General features: G+C 40.4%; 1 protein-coding gene across 1 annotated transcript in view; it reads left to right on the top strand.

Annotated features, from left to right (window-relative positions):
- Positions 1-17042, top strand: part of LOC138015309 (DBH-like monooxygenase protein 1 homolog) — a 35181-nt gene extending 18139 nt beyond the window's left edge. The window contains exons 7-14 of the mRNA XM_068862296.1: positions 337-503; positions 5259-5331; positions 6273-6358; positions 8149-8187; positions 8428-8487; positions 13177-13301; positions 16024-16144; positions 16559-17042. Of these exons, the coding sequence (XP_068718397.1) occupies positions 337-503; positions 5259-5331; positions 6273-6358; positions 8149-8187; positions 8428-8487; positions 13177-13301; positions 16024-16144; positions 16559-16705 (818 nt within the window). The 3' untranslated portion in view covers positions 16706-17042. The remainder of the gene's footprint in view (positions 1-336; positions 504-5258; positions 5332-6272; positions 6359-8148; positions 8188-8427; positions 8488-13176; positions 13302-16023; positions 16145-16558) is intronic.
- The last annotated feature ends 2958 nt before the right edge of the window (positions 17043-20000 follow it).

Raw genomic sequence — 20000 nt, 5'->3', positions numbered from 1 at the left:
CAATATTGTCTTGTCCGAAATAAATTTTCATAATTCAGTTGCAACTGTAAAACCGAATTTGAGGAATTTTATCCTTGAACGCGAACTCGACCGTAACGCGAACTCGACCGGTTAAATCAGTGGAGTTCAATGTCTTAACGAGAAGGCTGGGCTGCGGAACATACATGTTGCAATCTGAGGGCGGTGAGCCACTTGAAAATTAAATTAAACAAAAACGTTGGATGGGGAACGCACACACGAATGTCGCATATAACAGGATGCACAGAGAGATTGAAATACAAATGTTGAATCTAACAAGCGCCTTCATATCATAATGTTTCCTTTTGCTTTTTAAAGGAATAATTGACAGTTCTGGGTTGCGGTTTTACTACACCAAACAGCTGAGAAAATACGATTCGGGGCTATTGATGGTAGGAGCAAGAACAGATTATGCACTTATGATTCCGCCAAAAGAAAAAAACTGGGAAATCAATGGCTTCTGTAGTTCTAACTGCACCAGACAGGTGTGTTGCCTTACCATGTATATTGATTGTAAAAGGATAAGTCTGTTTGCCTTCATGAGTTGACTGAGAAACTAAATTGGAGATAAATAGAATGGTTGTCGGAACTTTTCCTTCTTTTTATTTTCTTAATTAGAGCGGTTTTCAATTGAGTGTTGTAAAACAAACACCAAAGTGATTACTTCGACCAATCACAGCAGGTGCAAACCTTACAATGAACCAATCCAAATTCGTAGTAATTTCATGTAACTTGCTCCAAGCGCGGGAAAAGTCGCCCGTTCAAGTCGCGTTTGTTTTGGTTTTCCTTCTCATTAGTTGATAAACTTGCGCGGATTTTTAAACCAATCACTAAGCGTGGCTGCAATTGCAATCGCGTAATGGTCCCTTATCGAATTTTAAAATTACCGCTGAATACAAACACCAATGACACATTGATACAGGTCAGGAGCCCATCTGCATGGAGCGTGCAACTTCCTTACAGCGTCTGTGAAACGGCGTTTTCACAAGTAGGTTTATTTTAAGACTAGCCCTTCCCGCGAATTAGGTCAAAAAACAAAGGCAGTTCCGGTTCGGTGACCCTATGACGTCAGCTTAATTTCTTGTAATTGATCATCGGGTTCCTGTGGGAGTCTCATTCGCGGGAAATTCAATCTAAAAATAAATCGGTCTGTGAAAACGCCGTTACACGAACACAGTAGAGTTGTAGGCTCCGGGTCATGGGTTCCTGTACAGGTTGAGTTTCGACCTAAAGTAAAGTATTCACAAAACCGGCGGGTGCCTGAAATTTGAAATTTAAACAATAGACAGAGCTCGAGTTGTAAACAAGTCATCTTCTCGCTGGAGGAACATGCGCTCTCAATGCTTTTATTCAGCGGTCATGCCGAACTCGAAACTGGACTATTACTTTCGACGGTCAATTGAAAACTGCTCTAAACGAAAATTTGGTTTTTTATCAGATGAGTTGATCAAGGTAAATTGATCACAGTAAGAAACATTTCCTAGCTGATGTTTGGAGCGTTACTGAACCCATCGCCGTGATTCATGTAATGAATAGGTTAAGTTCCGCTCTCTCTGCTTGATGAGGTAGTGCGAGCACCGATGCAGTCAACGTTTAGAAAGATCTGGCTCCAGTTGTTCAAAAGATGGATAGCGCTATATCAGCCGGATAAATCACTCTCCAGTGGAAACCAATTTGCGCTGTACAATGGATAGTGATTTATTCGGTGGATTTTGAACAACTGAGTCCAGGTTTTGGTACATTATACTCTGAGAGAAATGAGGCGACCGTGCTATGCCAGCCTTTTCGAAGTCTAAATCGAAGTGAAACAAACTACTCTCAGTAAAGTGGACTAAAGACGTTACATCGACGACTGCGTCGGCGCTACCTTATCATGCACAGGAAATCTATTACTTCAGTCAATTCTCTTCCCCCAGCTTTAAATTAAATACAACTATCTACTAGCTTCCACTACAAACCTAAAGATTCCCACATGCATGCAGTTGTCTGCTACATTCATTTTCTCATCCATAACAGGTGAAAAATGCCTGGTATCCCATTTTCTCAATTTCTCTGATGCAGGTGCCTTTGTAGGGACACTCAGACTTTTGCAATAAATCCAAGGAAAACAGTCGGAAACCAATGAATGAGTTGCAAGCGATCGGATCCCTCTTTATTCGCAAAGGGCTCTGGTATCGCCAGGGGGCTAACATTTCAAGTCGCTGTAAGAAAATATATGGTGGAAACCTATTTCGACGTCCAAAAAACGATTTTGGAGACAGATCAAAGCTTTTTTCGACACAGTTTTATCAGAAATCGATTTGGGCAATGTTGATACGTGGCAAGTGTATGTTTTTGTTTGAATAACCGTGAAATATGTGATAAAATTTACTTGGATTAACCCTGCTCGCGTAAGGATCCGTAACGTTAATTTTGTGAAATTGACATCTCGTCATGGTCTCGAAATATTACAAAATTAGGTATAAATATGGAGGAAATAACACAATGAAACCTTTTAATTGTATTTACGTGTGCACGGGCTGTTTTCTTATTAGTTACGTCTTGCGTAAACGAATAAAGCAGGGTTTGTGCAACTCCTTGAAGTCCTTGAAAAGCCCTGGTATTTAATTTGGACTTCAAGGGTGCTTGAAAAGCCCTTGAAAAAAAAAGGATTTTGCGGAAAACTGCTTGAAAACTCGTTGGAGTTTTTCTTGGGTGAAAATTGTTGAGATTGCATCATGCTAAGTTAAAAGAGACATTTCAAAAATCTGAGCCCAAAATTGACTATTAGGGAAACATTACTGAAATCCTAAAATTAAAATGTCCATGCGTGCATTTAACTCGCAGGATGGATGTGGTAAGGAATATCAAGGTAGGCTTTTTCAGCAAAGAAAACACTGAAACACGATGTATGGCATAGAAATATTCTTATAAAGACTCCTTGAAAACTCAATTTCTGGCTCTTGAAAACTCCTTGAATACTTCTGGAATTTTATAGACAAAATCCAGCACGAACCCTGTAAAGGCTTCTGGAAATTTACCTCCTCAAAGGAGAGAAGTGGTTGTCCGCGGAGATGGAAATTGTTTTTACGGAGCTATTCCTCCTTGGAGGGATGAAATGAGCGGTGAGAAACATGAGGAAATCCATAGGTTAAGTTTTAGTTTGATTGAGAAAAATCCAACGGTTTTTGAGCGGCTAATTTAGCTATTTTCTTCAAACTCTGTCAGGGTCCAATCACTTTCATGTATTACGACGATTCTGCTCAAGCAAACCATTTCAATCTCCCGCCTCTAGGTAGCTGTTTCAATGCTCCTCTTCCATAGAAGCAGTCTCTGTTTCGATAGAAATAGATGACATTGGGAATTCATAGGCCTCAGCTGTTAAACAAAACTTTTTTTTCTGTCAAACTACCAACTACAAGTATTTAAGTCACTGGATCTAAGCAAACTTGACAAGCTCCACTATGACTTCGACCAATACAAAAGCGTCATCTTCATGTACTAGTTCTCTGTAGATCTGATCTTTGGAGCGGGTCTTTGAGGTTTCAGTACTCTCTCAATCGTACTCTCTTATGTACAAAGTTGATTTATGACATTAGGAGGTTCTGTAACCTTTGTACTCATCGAAAGCTTGAATTGGTCAAGATTAGTAGCTCTAGCCCACGGCAAAACATCATTATTATTCCTGGGCGAGTAAAATCTTAATATTCCAACAAGAGAAAGAGTCTTTTACTTTTCTGGCCAGTAACTTCGAGCACAATGATCGCCACTAGTCTACAGGGGCACCCATCGTCAATTTTCGGAAAATATCTGTTCGGAAGACGATTTGAGATCTAGAATTTTCGGAACATTTGTTGTAAAATTTCTTGCTTGGCTGCCTATCCTATGATTTTCGAACATCTGGAAAATGGTATAATTGCCCATTTTTAACGGATTGTTACCCCAAAAAGGTCACCTAGAACTTTAGGGAGCCTTTTTTTCTGGCTGAAAATTTCAAAAAGGTAAGTCTTAATCCCTATAATTTTCGGATCACTAGACTTTCAGCTAGGATATCCGAACAGATGAAAAATTATTAGGGGATAAAAATCTGCCTATATCTACTGTTTAAATACTAAAATACGTTTAATAATGCTATGTTTAAATGATTTTGAACTATATTCTCGTTGGTTGCCCCTGAGTCTTGGCATATTGCCAATATTATTTGAATTGCTGAGTTTAGAAATAGGCCAAAAGCCAGCCTATACACACGTAAATACAACTGAAAGGGCTTTATTGAGTTATTTCCTCCAGATTGATTCCTAATTTTGAAATTTTTTGAGACCGTTTCACGATAAACTACGCAAGCAAGGAAGTTAATCAGCAAATTTTATCTCATATTTCACAGTTATTCAAACAAAAACTTACACTTGCCATGTATCAGCATTGGCACGAAATCAATTTCTGACATCAATTTGGACATCGATTAAGTTTCCGCCTTACATTTTCACACATTTTCGCACATTTTGCACCTTTGGCGATCCCAGAACCCTTTGCGTATAAGGCAAGGATCCGATTGCTGACAACTCATTCTAACCACGCGTCCCATAACATGGCAATTTGTGCCCAATCACCACACCACAGAGATAACACAAAAAGCCGCAAAAATATCTAATAAAAATTTATTTTTCAAGTTTGCAGTCTCAATCCCTACGGAATCAATGAACGCTTTTCATTCATTCGGATGCTTTGTCCATTGAGCTACTAGAGTTTTTATCTAGGTCTTGCATCTCAATTCTACAAATGCATGAATAGATGGAAAGGTGTAATGCACCCGTGAGAAGGATAGCATACAAGTTGCTTGGCAACGGGCGAAAGAACAGCTAAAACATCATAGTCCTAGAGTCAGTGCTAGGCAGGATTCGAAGCTACGACCTCTGTAACAGGTAATCTGAGACACATGACATTCAGAACCCAAAGACCAGTTGGACACATTGTCCATTCAGGACCTAGATAAAAACGACCTGTAGTTTCACAATGAGTTCTAGTAGCTAATTGGGTAGAGCTTCCGGCAAAAGACACAAAATAGTCTCATTGCACCATTACCAAAGAAAGCTCAATAGCGCATGTCCCAACAGCGACAGTCGATCGTCAACAAAATATCTTTAGATCGGTTATTAGGTCCCTTTTTCGTCAATCAACATTTGTACATGCAACATAGTTATCTGTGTCTGCGGATGTTGGCTGCAAACCTCTTATTCTGTCTTCTCTTTTTTCGGCTTAAGGGCTTCAAAGGATCCAAGCTACCAGAGGGAGGAATCAATGTATTCGCTTCTCTGCCACACACGCATCTGACGGGTAAATAATAATTTTACTTGAACTAGTAGTAGAGAGAGCGTTCCCCGACTTACGCTTGTTGGGGCTTTCTTTGACATGGCTCCGAAATGCCAATTATAAGGAAATTGCCGTGGCAACGACGAAAAGGTACGCGACGGGACAAAAGTGGGCGATTGTCTCTATTGTCTTTTGACACGGGGTGATTTCCTTTTCTGTGCCAGAACATGATACGACTTCAGGACACAATAGATACGTTCTGGGACGATATTTGACCCCAAGCGAGGATAGGAAAGCACCAGTTGCCACCATTCTGGTCACCAAAGCTTCGGATCTTATGACTGGGCCCGTCCCTCAGTCATGCACAAAAAAGAAGAGCTCTGGGGTCGAGATTGCAGTTGCCACCAACCTACTGCATGTACTGCTAGACATTCAAGTCGACAATAAAGCATGCGACAGCAGTAAAATCAAATCTACGTTGTATCGGCTCTTGCTTAAAATATTTAGTTTCTCAACTTGTAATTACGCCGATCAGATCAAGCCACTGATCCAACGTACACCGACAGGAAGATTGTCCACGGTTGCTTGCTTCAAAACTCTAACGTTTTTGAGACGCGGATGGCAACCGGAAGTGAGCTTTATTCCCTTTCAAACTTGTCTTCACCCAACCACATTTATATTGCTAAGTATATTTTCTCCATCAGAGATGATTAGTTTAAACATCGTGGAGACACTATCGTCCTGGCATAGCATGCAAAAGGTTTACTTCCGGTTGCCGTCCGCGTCTCAAAAACGTCGTGTACTATGGCTTGATGAAGCCGCAGTGGAACTACAGTGGTCAATACCGGCGTCAAGATCAGTGATCGTGGGACAAGCGCCCGAGCGAACAGCTCAACTATATTAATATGAACCAAAACGTGTGGCGATTTTTGTGATACGAAGAACAATGTTGTGTGTTTTTTTAGGCCGCAAGATCTTTCTCCGCCACATCAGAAATGAAGTAGAGCTTCCCGAGATAACTAAAGACTATCATTATGATTTTAACTTCCAGGTAATTCACGTCTCAAAGGGACCATATAAGTCAATCCAGTTTGGTTTACGAAATAGTTTTCATTCACAAAATATATTGTTTCACACGAATGATATGACTTCTGAATGGAATCGTCTGGCTATCTGAGTAATGTAGCGCCTCTCGTAACGACTCCATCAATTCCACAGTCGGCTTTGTCTCGCTTCATTTGTCTTAAGGCGCCCGAAACGAGGAAACAATGTTGCGGAAACATTGTTGCGGAAGCAAATGTTTCCCCGATTGCGGCCCCAAAAAATATTTGTTGCGGAAGCAAAAATGTTTCCTCGTTTGTGCGCCAAGGGAAACATTTCGGGAAACAATGTTTCGGCAACAATGTTTCCTCGTTTGCGGGCGCCTTTATAATGAAAACTTTTATACAAAGGAAAGATGATATTTAAGCCTTGTTGTCAGTGAAGTCCGGGTATTGATATATCGATCAAAACGTGGGATATTGGTTTTGCTGACTTTAGTGAGGCACGCAAGTTTTAAGCTCATTACACTTAAACTAAAGGAATCTTTGCTGACGCCATTGTTTACATTTTGTTTCATTATTAAAACATACGAGGCTTCGTGTTATTTACAAATTGACTTCAAAAGGTAAAAGGAATAGTTAAACTTAGGGCCTGTTCACATGGAGGTGGGGGACTCCGGGTAGGGGAGGTACCCCGCCTCCCCCGTAGAAAAAAAAAACGAGCCTTCACATGTAATCTTTATAGCCTGGGGGCGCTGGAGTGAGGTTTCCAAATGCTTCGGCGGAATATTCAAACTAAAGATAAATACCCGGATGAACAACACCCCAGGCCCAGTCAGGCGGAGTACCCCCACCTTTCGCATTCACGTGGGGAAATGGGGAAAACTTACCCCACCTAAGCTGGTTACCCGGCCCGGCTAACCGGGCAGCCCGCCTCGTTGAGGTATCCCACCTCCGCATGTGAACACGATCGTGAAAAAAAGAGAAATTGGTTACCCCACCTATCCAGGGTCACCTACCTCCCCGTGAACAGATCCTTAGTTAAATCTCCAATTCAGTCAAAGCCTTTTGCCTTTGATAACGAGGGAGTTATCAGCCATCAAAAACTGATAAATTCTTGTATGGCAAAAGTGCTGGTGATCCATACATTATTTGTAAAATTTCGACTTTTCAAAGCATCATTGCTCAGAGATTATCTGGGGTATAGATCGGGTTCAAATTTTCAGAGATATCTCATTATGCAATGCACTTTCAGTAGTCATTACTTTATTCTCAGTAAAGACGTCCCACACCTGTGGAACTTTCGATACGAGCTAATAAAATCGGATAGAATAGAAAAATAGAAGTCATTCAGCTGTGGAGCCAAAATCTTCTCGTGAACATTGTTGAGTACTGGCAACACTGTAACCGGCCTGTAGTTTGCCTTAATCAATTCATCTTTTTTAAATAGGGGAGTGACTTGCCCCATACATGTAGATCGACAGAGGAGGTAGTTGTATTAGCTACTGGCCCAGCAATCACAAATCATGTCGTGGCTGCATGATTTTCGGACTCTGGCCGTATTTAAACTAGAGGACGTCTAAGACGTCTTCTAATAATTATCCTCTTTAGGTGGTTTGTCCGGGGCCAGGAGCCAATACAGTATTTGTTAACGTAGATGTTGCCTCAAAGAGCGCCGGCATCTCGTTCGTCCATGTAGATAACGGAATATGAGGTGGAGGTCTGTAAATGCCGACAACAGTAACCCAATTCTTTCTAACCTTGACCTCTAGTACTATAAATCTCTTTCATCTATTCGCAGGAAGTTCAAACATTGGCGAAAGAAGTTCACATTGCTCCAGTAAGAATTACTTTTGAAACGTTACTCTCCTTCTCCTCCCTCCCTGAACACAATTTTCCCTGACCATTCCTCCCTCAATCTGAATTGCTAGCTAAAGAAGACTTAAGTTGGATTAAAGGAAATATCGAACTTGGCTTGAAAGTCCGTGAGTTGAAACCTGTTGCTAACTTTCCTCTTAAAGATCTTTTTAATCGAAAGCCAAATAATATGTCTAAAAGAAGTTTCATAATTTGTTCACAGGGGGACGCCTTAATAAATGTGTGTGTCTATGACTCGACGGATAGAACTGGTTTCACACGGGTAAGTATTATGGCGAGTCAATTTATGCCGTTAAGAAAAAATTAAAGGCAGTCACACAACAATCTGCTTCAACGAAGCTGCCATTTCATTCATCACTCCACCTAGGGCTAGGGCCAAGAGTAACAAACTCCTCTCTACTGGCGTAGAGTCAGGCTTTGCTTTCCGCTAAAGTTAACAAGAAGGCGATAAGGAGATCTGCCATTAAATATTTACAGCTACGCGTTTTCAGTGAGTTGTTTAGTCTGTCACGGTACACACTAAATTCGGGGCTGGGTTAATTTCTCTCGGCTTCCACAATTACTGACCCGGTTAAGTCGGGTCTCTGAGAAATGGAGTATCGGGTGTCTGACTAAACTTGCGCTCTTCAAGTTTTAATACCCTGCGTGGTTTCTTCGTAGTTTTTGTGTCTCATACTAAGTTATACCTCTCGGAACCGTGGAAAAATATAAACTTGTAGGGTACTCAGCGTAGAATTTATCCCTTTCGTAAACAATCGATGCCATTTGGACGAGACTTAGAACAATTTTCACTGTTAAGTTCGTCCTTTCAAATGAGGAAAAATACTTAATCTAGGACTAGATTATCAGCGTATGTCACTTCCTTGTATATGGAACCAGCGCCCGCAGTGCGCGCGGCAGTCAAAACTGTACTATCCTGGGGCCCGTTTCACGAAAGTCCCGAAAACTTTTCGGGCCCGAAAAGCCCCTTTGTGAAACTGCTAACCGCTTCTTTTGGAAAGCCGATCTTTTAACATGTTTTCAAGCCAACTAAAAGAAACATGTCCGTAAAGTTTGACGACTTACATCCTCTCCGTTTTTGAGATACAGGAGAAATTGTGACACCAGAAAATGGCCCGTAAAGTTTCGGGACTTTCGAGAAACGGACCCCTGATGATCATTTTGCCTTTCATCGGAAACGGTGTATTTTTGTGCGCAAACGACGTTGTTGTCGATCTGCCCTGTCGAAAGGATGCCACCAAAGTCTTTCGCGAAGTTAAAACAATAAATACATTATCAATACAGTTTTGACGTCTTCTTACACTAGATTCGAAAATATCATACTGAATTCGTCATAAAATAGTTAGAAAAAGCACAAATAGCAGCCTAAGCACAACAGCTGACGTTCGAAAAGCCGCTCGCCGGCAACCCAGTTTTGGGGCCAAAGTTTGTTGACAAAAAAGTTGCCACAAAACCTGTTAAATGGTTTTCTGACCCTTTAATTGCGAACAATTGAAGTGACGTCAGATAGCACAGTTTTTCCCGCTTGCTGAATTCTGATTGGTCAATTTAAATTTCAGTAGTTCTCGCCGTATGCACGAGTAGAATTAAGAAAAAAAAAATAGAAAAAGTTGATCGCACGATGTCGAGCTCGGTTCAATGGCTTAAGAGCAAATGCACTAAGCCTCTGCACTACCGAAACGACGGCTTCCAATTGGTAATTTCAAAGTATTTAAATGAGGCTAACTCTAACAATTTATTGAAAGCTAACCGAATAAAAAGGCTTGGTTACTAAGAATGGCATCTACCGTCAAAAATGACATCGCTTGTTTACGAAAGGGAAATCAGCCTCAGTGTCAGTTCTACTGAGTGTGTAATCACGTTAACAAATGATTCGTCTTCTCAAATCAGGACGGCACACAAGAAAAAACAAAGCAATTAAGTGTCTATCGTTTGACTTTATCGTGGCTTCCCTATTTTGCATGAGAGTGGACCAGTTAAGGGAATACCGTTAGATTTCGGTTAAAAGCCCCCCCCCCCCCACCCCCCGCTCAAGCCCCCCTGGTTATAGGCCCATCTACTTGGAAACAAAAAAATTCATCCGGTTATAAGCCCCCCTCCCCGGATATTAGCCCCCCCTCCAGTTTTCCTTGTTTTCTTAATATGAAGTACTCTTGTAGAACTCTGTACTACTTCAAACACAAAATTAGGAAAGATTGCGGAACAATAATAAACGAGAGAATTAAGAGCAGGAAGCCTCGCCGCCGTGAACTAGAAATTAAAATTCTTAACAATGACTGCGAAGATGAACTCTGAGCTTCGGGTTTGTTGCGTTCCGGTTACGTTCACGTTGCAGAGGAGGAATGAATAGTATCCCATAATGCATAGCGACCCCTTTCATATTATCAACTGAAATCGTAACGTGATCACCCGGGGGAGGTACTGCCATATATAGACTATATAGTTATGTGCCGCTGTGAAGGGTATGGTTTTCAAGCAGTTTACTCTAGGATAGAGTATATAAATCATAGCCTTTCGGTCTAGAATAGGGTATCATTTTCACGAAACTGACCAATCGGTTGAAGATTTTATCAAGACTAAGGAAATCAGAAATTCCCACTCAATAATATTATAAAATCAAATGGACAAAGTTTAAGTTTACCTAACTCAGCCTCAACAGTGGCAATAAATGGCTATCATGAAACACCTCTGGATATTCGGAATTTAGACGGAAATCGGTGGGAGTTTACTCTAGTATAGGGTAGCAAAATTCAGCTGAACTAGCTCTGGTATAGGCTAAGGGTTCCAGGGTCCCAGCGGCACATCCCGGCGGCGATGCGTAATACCCGATGTTGTTGAGAGTCGATCTGTGGATGTGTACGTCTCCCTTGCTGGTTCCAATTAATTATCCCTTCGTTCAACATAGGTAGTCCAAGAAAGGGGAGTTAAATCTGAAATCCGCGTTTGTGCAATCGCTTTCAAATGAAATGATCAAATCACAAGTGCCACTTGGGGGCTCGTTAAACTAGTGTATTTTGATAAAACCTTCGACTCCGAAAGTATAAGAAAATGTGGGTACTTCAGGGTACTTCTCCGCCAAAAATATCGATCTGCATGAGTGAAGTCCATATTTGGAAAAAAAAAACTCTAATCCACAACTTTATAAATTTGTTTATTCATAACCTCTCTTCGGGTCAGTGATCACATTTTGAAACAACCACATTTTGAGTTATCAAAATACCCGTACCTTTCTGTGAGTCTTGACGAATAAATATCAGAAATTAAATACGAAGAGATAAAGTATTGACAGACACAAATCACTCACCATTATAATCGACAAAACCTACGAAATAATCACAAAGAAGATCGTGTATTTCGTCAACCGAGCGCGCCATTTTATTTTGCTATTCCTGTTGGAGAGAGATGTCAAAAAGAAGTCTGGGATACTATTCATTCCTCCTCTGTCCATTTGTCCCTAAAATTGAAATGCATTCGATTTATATTGAGGCTTGAAAGACTTGAAAGTTTAAATCAAAATTAGTAAATTTAAAACGTATTTATATCAACTGAGGTCCCATGTTTTATGAGTCTGCAATAAGTCAATGAGTCAATGAGTCATGAGTCAATGAGACTCACAGTCAATATAGCAATAATTTATTGATTAAGCCTAAGCCCTCGTTTCAGTGATTAGGCCTAAGCACTCTCTGAAATTTTAGCTTTCATTTATTGTTTGGTTAACTGCACTAACTCATTAGGAGTTTCGAAGCAAGCAACCGTGGACAATTTTCCTGTCGGTGTACGTTGGATCAGTGGCTTGATCTGATCGGCGTTATTTCAAGTTGAGAAACTAAATATTTTAAGCAAGAGCAGATACAACGTAGATTTGATTTTAGTGATGTACTATATTTCGGCTGGGCAAACCAGCCTTCTTCAGGTATAATGAGAGTTTACATTGAATTGCTTCTATGTACATATATATATAGTAAATGGATGTTGACGTAATACTGGAAAAAATGTGATAAAACATGGCAGTTACAGTCGCAGAACATTTCCTCTCCTCTCCCCACAACATCTCCAAGGACATGCAATTAATCCCTATCGAAAAAATATTTTCTAACAGAGACTCGATCCGTAAGGCCAGGGAAGCTTTTTTAATTTTAAAAGGCAGGACACTTGATCCCAACGGTCTTAATATCCGCGAAGAAACGTATTAGATTTCAGTTTATTATTTCGAGTGATTTCCGTTATTTTTCCGTGACTCTTAGTATTTGAATTCAAAATCTTTGTAACTGCCATGTTTTATCACATTTTTTCCAGTATTACGTCAACATCCATTTACTATATATATATATATATATATATATATATATATATATATATATATATATATGTACATAGAAGCAATTCAATGTAAACTCTCATTGTACCTGAAGAAGGCTGGTTTGGCCAGCCGAAATATAGTACATCACTAAAATCAAATCTACGTTGTATCGGCTCTTGCTTAAAATATTTAGTTAACTCATTAGGGCCGTTAATACGAAAGAAAATAAGCCGCGGCTTAAATAAGACACGACACCCGCATAAATGGTACAAAATCTACGTTCACGGCTTATTTTCTCTCGTCTAAACGGCTCTATTGACTCATTGACTCATAGACTCATAAATAGTGTACACTCACATCAACTCTGCTGTGGCTCATTTCGAGACCCCTCCCCCACCCCCCTCCCCAACCGGATATAAGCCCCTCCGTTTAAAAGCTTAATAGCTTAGGATTTGTTGATTTTGTCGTTAGCATTATACACCGTTCACTGGCAGTTGAGGCGGCGTTGAAAACCGGAGATTCTTTTAAATGATGTTTCAGTTAAATGTTTCTCTACTCATTCCTTTACCCACTCTCTCCCTCAAATAATGTTTTTCTTTTAGTCATCCATTTATTTATTTATCCATTCATTCATTCATTCCTTTGCTTTAGGGAGGTCTTGGTACAAGAGACGAGATGTGCCTCTCATTGTTGTTGTATTATCCCAAAGTAAACACTTCTTCATGCATGTCAAGTGAGCGGCCGGCTTGGCAAAAATGGGACGAACAATACGTCAAGTAATTATTTCGAAATCTTGCCTGCTTATCTGTTAGACTGCAAAACAGTCGTATTTTTTGCGAACGCAAGAGACGCAGTAAATATTCCAACGAAAGGTCTGGAGCGAGTGTAGAAACGGCGATGGAGAATGGGGAGAGACGCGCCGTGTGAGGCTCGCGCGCTTCACACGCGAGGATCACGCTTACGGCGCTTCGCGCCTTCCGAAAATGAAAGAAAACGACTGCAGTCTACTTATCTGGCGGTAGTGCTGTGCAAGTCCGACCTTTGCCCCAAAGCACATTCTCGCCGGTGTTTTAAATTCTGCCAGTATTGCAGGGTATTCGAATTAACAAATAAACAAGCCTCACTTGTGATCTGTTTTGTTGTAAAGTACGCAGGACTGAGTAGGTAGAGCAAGAAAAATGTGTAGGGGAAACACGAGACCGTCCCTTCTTCTTAAGTGCTCTATCCTCTTCCTAAGTGCTTTACAACTTGTTTTATAATAAGGAATTCCTTCATAATTTCCTCACACATTCGGCTGAAATTTCCGGAGAACTTTATTTTCCAAATCGTACGAGTGGCGTCAGTCGTGCATCCGTACTCTCGTAAAGCACGCTAAAACAGACCAATCAATGGGTCAAAATATTTTATTGTATGGTTAAACACGGCCAAAGCTGTCAAAATGTCAAGCAGTCAAAGTTAAGAAACCATCAAATGCAGGTTCGAATTTTCGCTCATTGTGTTAAGCCATCCCTTTTTTTTTTCGTTTAGCGTCGAATGCGTTTCCTGATATTGGGTCGGTCGGTCAAACTTCAAAAAAAATCATAAGCAGTCTCGGAATTAGATGGCTGGTACCCCAGCATCATAGCTGTGGATCAAGGAAAACAACAAGACGTGAACCTAAAATCAATATGGCGGAAAAGTTGGTGGATGTTGTTGCAAAATTAAGACAGCGTGGGAAAAAGGATCAACTACCGAAACTCCTATGCGACAGAAAATCAAGTGGTTTAAAAACGTCGTTACCTTTTTTTTTTTTTAAAAATGCCAAAAATTTGGGTCGGTCGGACGACGCTAAAAGGAGAAAAAAAAAGGGGATGGCCTTAACGTTGTTGTTAACACAATTGGAAAACAAGCTGCTTAACGAGTGTGGCTGGTAAACAAACTGATACTGCCTTCGTTGTGCTGTATGAATGAACCACAGTGGAGTTATAGGAAGAAGATCCCCAGAACAGATCACAGGCGAGGCTTCTTTTTACTTGTTTTGTAACAGAGAATTTTTTTAAATTTCATCACGTACTCGGCGAAAATTTTCGGAAAACTTTATTTTCCAAATCCTACCAGTGGCGTCAGCCGTGCAGCTGTACTCTTATAAAGCAGGCGGTTTTAATAGACTATAACCATCCAGAGCGCGTGTTAAATCGAAACATTATTATAATTCTAAATAACACAGTTTTTTATCTTTAAAATACATTTGAGCCCATTATCATTATCATTAAATAATTTCTCCTCTAAATATGAGACAGTGTGGTCCAAGGTTTGTATGTGGTTGTGACGGTTTCAAATGATCGAGAATTCACTCTACCCCGCTTTGTGTACAACCAACTGGATGCTACCTGTCATAGGCGCCTATGGACCCGTCGCGGAACGGATAAAACTTCACTGTTTCTTTGTAAAACCGTTCGAACCGTTCCAGTTTTTGTCGGGCCCGTGCCGTTTTTGCTCTGTCGTGTAAACGCGCCTTTAATCAACAAATTATTGCTATATTGACTGTGAGTCCATTGACTCATGACTCATGAAACATGCGTTCTCCACTTTAATGCGTCTTTTAGTTAGTCATTTAATTCCTCCGTATAAAGTACGGGCGAGAGACGAATTATCCTGAATTATACGTCTGGGCAAACTAAATCGTTTAGTGGGTCTTCAAAGACGCACCAAACGATGTGTGTCTTCAACTAGTGCGTCTTCAAAGACGCACAAAACGATTTAGTTTGTCCATACATATAATGTGTCTGTCGCCCGTCTTTATACGGGACGAATTCAATGACGATTCAAAAGACGCATTAAATTAAATTGCCCAAAGTCGCCAACACCCGTATAAGAACTGCCATTAGGGAGTTTAAGCAAAGACGACGGCTACGGCAACGAAAACGGCAGTCCAAAATGGAACTTAGCGCTATCGCAAGTATTTCGCGGTTATTCCGTCTTGTTCACCTTGTACAATACGGGCAATCTGTCCTATAACTGCATGGGTGCGAACGGTTTTAAAGTCAAAACAGAAAAGGACTGTTTCGTGGTTACATGCTCACGTTGTCGTCAAAACCTAAGATTTGGTGATTTCACGTTGTTGTTTTGTCGAGTACGGCAAAGAAATGCACGGAAATTCGTGTTGCACGTGCAACACGAGTATTTTTCCTTTTTAACCAATGATATTCTTGCTTTGTGGCGTTGCCGTAGCCGTAGCCGTCGTCTTTGCTTAAACTCCCTATTGTTGTTTGCAGAAGACTGGAATGAAATGAACTCAAATGCATGCCACACGTGCCGCACGCTTCTGTACTCTTTAACGTAGTTTTTTTTTTTACGGCGTCGCCGTTGACCCTGTCAGCGTGCATTATTTATAACAGATCAAAGTTAAACTTTTGATGTGTACGAACATTATGTTATTCATGGGCAGACATTCTTTTTATTATTTAAGACAAGACGAATGAATACGGCAGGACAAACAGAAATGTTTTTATGTTACAGGCAGAACTATGCATTACTGGGGAAGCCGACCTTCTGGAGTGAGGCCGTGGACGAGGGACTAAAAGAAGCCTACCGCGAGACCAAAACTGTCCTATCGTTTTGTGTGGATAAAGCAAAACCGGTAATTTGTTGTACACAGGGCTGCATGCTTTTTGAGTGTCCAAAGAAGTATCAGTGTAGCTCAGTATCGCTGTTTGTAAGGAATAAAATGCGTGTTTTTGGTAAACTGGTTGCTTTTCATGGTTGGATTCAGATTGATTCATTTAATCGCCTGATTTTCAACTGAGGACGACTACCTGTTATCACAACTGCAGGAGAATGTTAATCTAAACTAATCATGTTACATTTTTTTGGCTTTTTGTTTATCGAGAAGGCAACATGCGAAAGTTTGCAGGGTATTTGTCAAGCTGAACTCCCATCTATTCATCCATCGAAAAAAAAAAATCACATACTTTCAAAACATTTTCGCGAATGGAGGAGTTACCTTCAATCAGAAACAAATTTTAAAAGACTAATTTTTTGTGTTCTATTGTAGGTTTATGGTGTCAGTCCTAAACCAGTGATCAAGAAACCTTACCAGACAGAATCTATCTGCAAAGAGGTCTCCTTTGCTACCAACGTTGTGCCAGGATACTTCAGTGCGCTAGTCACGATTACATGTTTGATTGCTTTCATCCGCTGAACTGAAACAACACTGCTTCAGAAATTCCCCTACCCACCCTAGAGGAATTTAGCGACCTTTTCGTACATCTTTTAGTTAACCTTTGTTTAAAGAGAAAGCACACCCACGTCGCGTTTATTTTTAGCTGCACACGTAGTGATTCGATTTGCTCTGCCTCTCATATATATGATGGAGGCTTGAAGCGCGCGCGCGTAAGCCACACACGCAGCTCTAAAAGCTGTTCAAGTCAGCACGTGAAAATATCGCTGATTTCGCTCACCTTTCTTCTAATTCTTTACATATATGGAATATAAACAGACATCTATTCACGAAAGCTAAGAAAAATTTGCACAAACGGTTTAATGGTCACTGAAGGTGGCTGAACACAGTTTTTGATACCAATGTTTCATTTAGAGGCCTTATGCGTCCCATGGCGCAAAAAGGACTGATGATGATGATGTTTCATTTACCTTTTACTCTAAAATCCTTGATCCTTTGGTCACCAAAAATGGTAGCAAGCAAGTTAACAACACGACCTTCCCTTTTTTGATAGTTAAGCTGAAGTATGTGCCGTTGTCATGGCAACATGAATTAATATAGAAGGGCCTTTAAAATCGGTTTTGGTTATTTGCAGAAAATCTGGTCGTTAAATTTTCTTTATAATTTGCATACAACAAGCTTGTAACGATGCTCGCAAGTTAACACCATTTTAATAATAATTTGACAGAGAGATGTTTAATTTATATTAGAGTGGTTTTCAATTGAGTGTCGAAAGTAATTAGATAATTACTTTGGTTTATGATTACTTCACTCAGTGATTGGTTCAAAGTTCTCGCGCCATTTTTTCAACCAATCAGAAGTGAAACCAAAACCAATCGTGGCTCGCGCGTGCACATTTTCCCGCGCTTTGTGTCGGCTACGTGTAATTGCTTCGAGTTTTGATTGGTTTACTGGATTGTCTCCGACCTTTTTGATTGGCCAAAGTAATTACTTTGGTTTTGGTTTTACGACACTCAATGGAAAACTGCTCTATGTGTTCGGCCACCTTAATACAGTTTTCGCGCGCGCTCTTGCTAACGCAATGCAGCGCGCGCGCAAGGATTGCAAAAAAATAATACAGCAGTTATTTTATTTGCTCAATGCTTCCGCTATCTGTAACATAGTGTTTTCATGGTTTTAGTGTTTTGTGAGAAATGTATGTTAGAAAAGGTAACGATGCTAAGAACTTTGCAATTCGCAGATTTTTCTTTGTTCTCGAAAGAACCCAGTTAAATGCAGCGCATGCGTAGTAAGTTAAAAAAATTGAGATTGAATGCAGAATAGCTTTCTCAGAAATACTCCTATTTCTCGAGAACCACTCGTTAGAATTTAACAAAATTTGGCACGAAAATATTTGAGCTTTAACAGAGGAAATTCTAGATATTCCAGTGAACCTTCAACAAGGGATAATTAAAATTCTCTCTGTCAAATTATTATTAAGATAGTGTTAACTTGTGAGCATCGTTACAAGCTTGATACATGCAAATTATAAAGAAAATCTAACGACCGGATTTTCTGAAAATAAACAAAACCGATTTTAGAGGCCTGTTTATATTTGTTGATGTTGCTATGGCAACGGCATATACGTCAGCTCAACTATCAAAAAACTGAAGTTCGTGTTGTTAACTTGCTTGCTACCATTTTTGGCGACAAAAGGATCAAGGATTTTAGAGACAAAGGTAAATGAAGCCTAGGTATCAAAAATTATGTTCAGCCACCTTAAGGAGGCTCGAAAGGGTTTCAATACTTAGAAGACACTCTCTTTAGATCGAATGACGCTACAATACTGTATCACGAAACAGCAATGTTATGGTACCATATGAAACACCAGTTATTTCTAAACAGGATGTGATCATTATTGTGATGTAATAAGTTACCTTGGCAACGGGAAAGCCCAGCAAAAACACCCTATATTTTGGATTTAGTTGCTCATATCTCAAAAACGAACTTAGTGACCCCTGTTTTATTGCTGAAAAGTTATTAGAAGGCCACAATGAAACATTTGGCAAGTTTTAAAAGAATTCTGTCCAGTGGATTCAAAGCCATCTTAAAAAAATCGCAGAATTAAGGTGGCTCTGAATCCGCTACACAGAATTTTTTTTAACTTTGCAGAAAGTTTCATCTTGCCCTTCTGATTACTTTTCAGAAATAATGAGGGTCTCTGAGTTTGTTTTTGAGATATAAGCAATTAAAGACAAAATAAAGTGTGTTTTTACAGGGCTTGCCCGTTGATTAGCTTTTCTCCATGTTTAGGACACTTTCTGTGTTCTTGTTCTGCTATCATATTTATCATTATGGCGAAGAGGAAACACACAGCACTAGTGCTCAGTGTTCGAGGGAACAGATAACACGGGGAACACAAAAAGCTGTGACACCAGAGCTTTCCTCGTTGTGCTCTTCCTCTAATATTTCCGCTTTCAGAATGCTTAATATCGCTAGAGGATGAGATTTCGAAGCTTTTCTCTGAACTGAAGTCCACACAACTTTCATCTAAGCTACTCGCTTCACTCTCGCTTCTAATTTCTTCTGAACCGGTCGCCGCCATATTGGAAATAATAAGTAGGGACCTTTAGGTCGGAGGACGACTACGAGTATGTGAGAGTATCTGTTTTCCGTTCTGAGCATGTGCATTAGGTCTGGAGCCCTGCATTTTTCGAAGTGCGCGTGCTCAGAACGGAAAATTCGTATTCGTAGTCGTCCTCGTCCTCCGATCTAAAGGTGCAACAAAATCATCGGACTGCGAGAATGACGTAATGTAATCCAATTGGTCAGGCGTGCAGAGCTATTGTCAGGAGCCCCTGAGTAAGAGTTTGCCTCTCCCATACAAGCCCCATGAGTTAGCCTTTGCGAGTATCTTTCTATTTTTAGAACGCCAAGAGCTGTTCGGCTCTGCACGCATTTAGTGCAAACTGACGTAAATTGATGTAAATGTGAGCCTCCTCTGAAGGCTTAGTTCTAAAAATAGAAAGATATGCGCAAAGGTTGACGCGAGGATATAGTGCATACGGAGTCTCCTTTCATGGGTTCCTGCTATCGGTTATTTTCCCGCCAAACTTGGTTTAAAAGAAGACACTTTTCTGACGCTAATGGGGACTGGGCTGATTTGGGTGAACCTTACTCTTCGGTGATAGACTCTTGTGAAAGCCTAATTCATTACGGTAGATTAATTTGGTAGTTAACACCTCCCTAAAAAAAAATTATCGGCATCGACTTTAATTTGGCCGAGCTACTCTTCTAGAGAATAACATCTCTCTGTAGCAGACCTAGCGGGATCCAT

Source organism: Montipora capricornis, chromosome 9 (assembly GCF_036669925.1).
Source record: "Montipora capricornis isolate CH-2021 chromosome 9, ASM3666992v2, whole genome shotgun sequence".
In the NCBI taxonomy this organism is placed as follows: Eukaryota; Metazoa; Cnidaria; class Anthozoa; order Scleractinia; family Acroporidae; genus Montipora; species Montipora capricornis.
The sequence above is the reverse complement of the archived record's forward strand: the minus strand, read 5'-3'. Positions and strand labels throughout refer to the sequence as shown.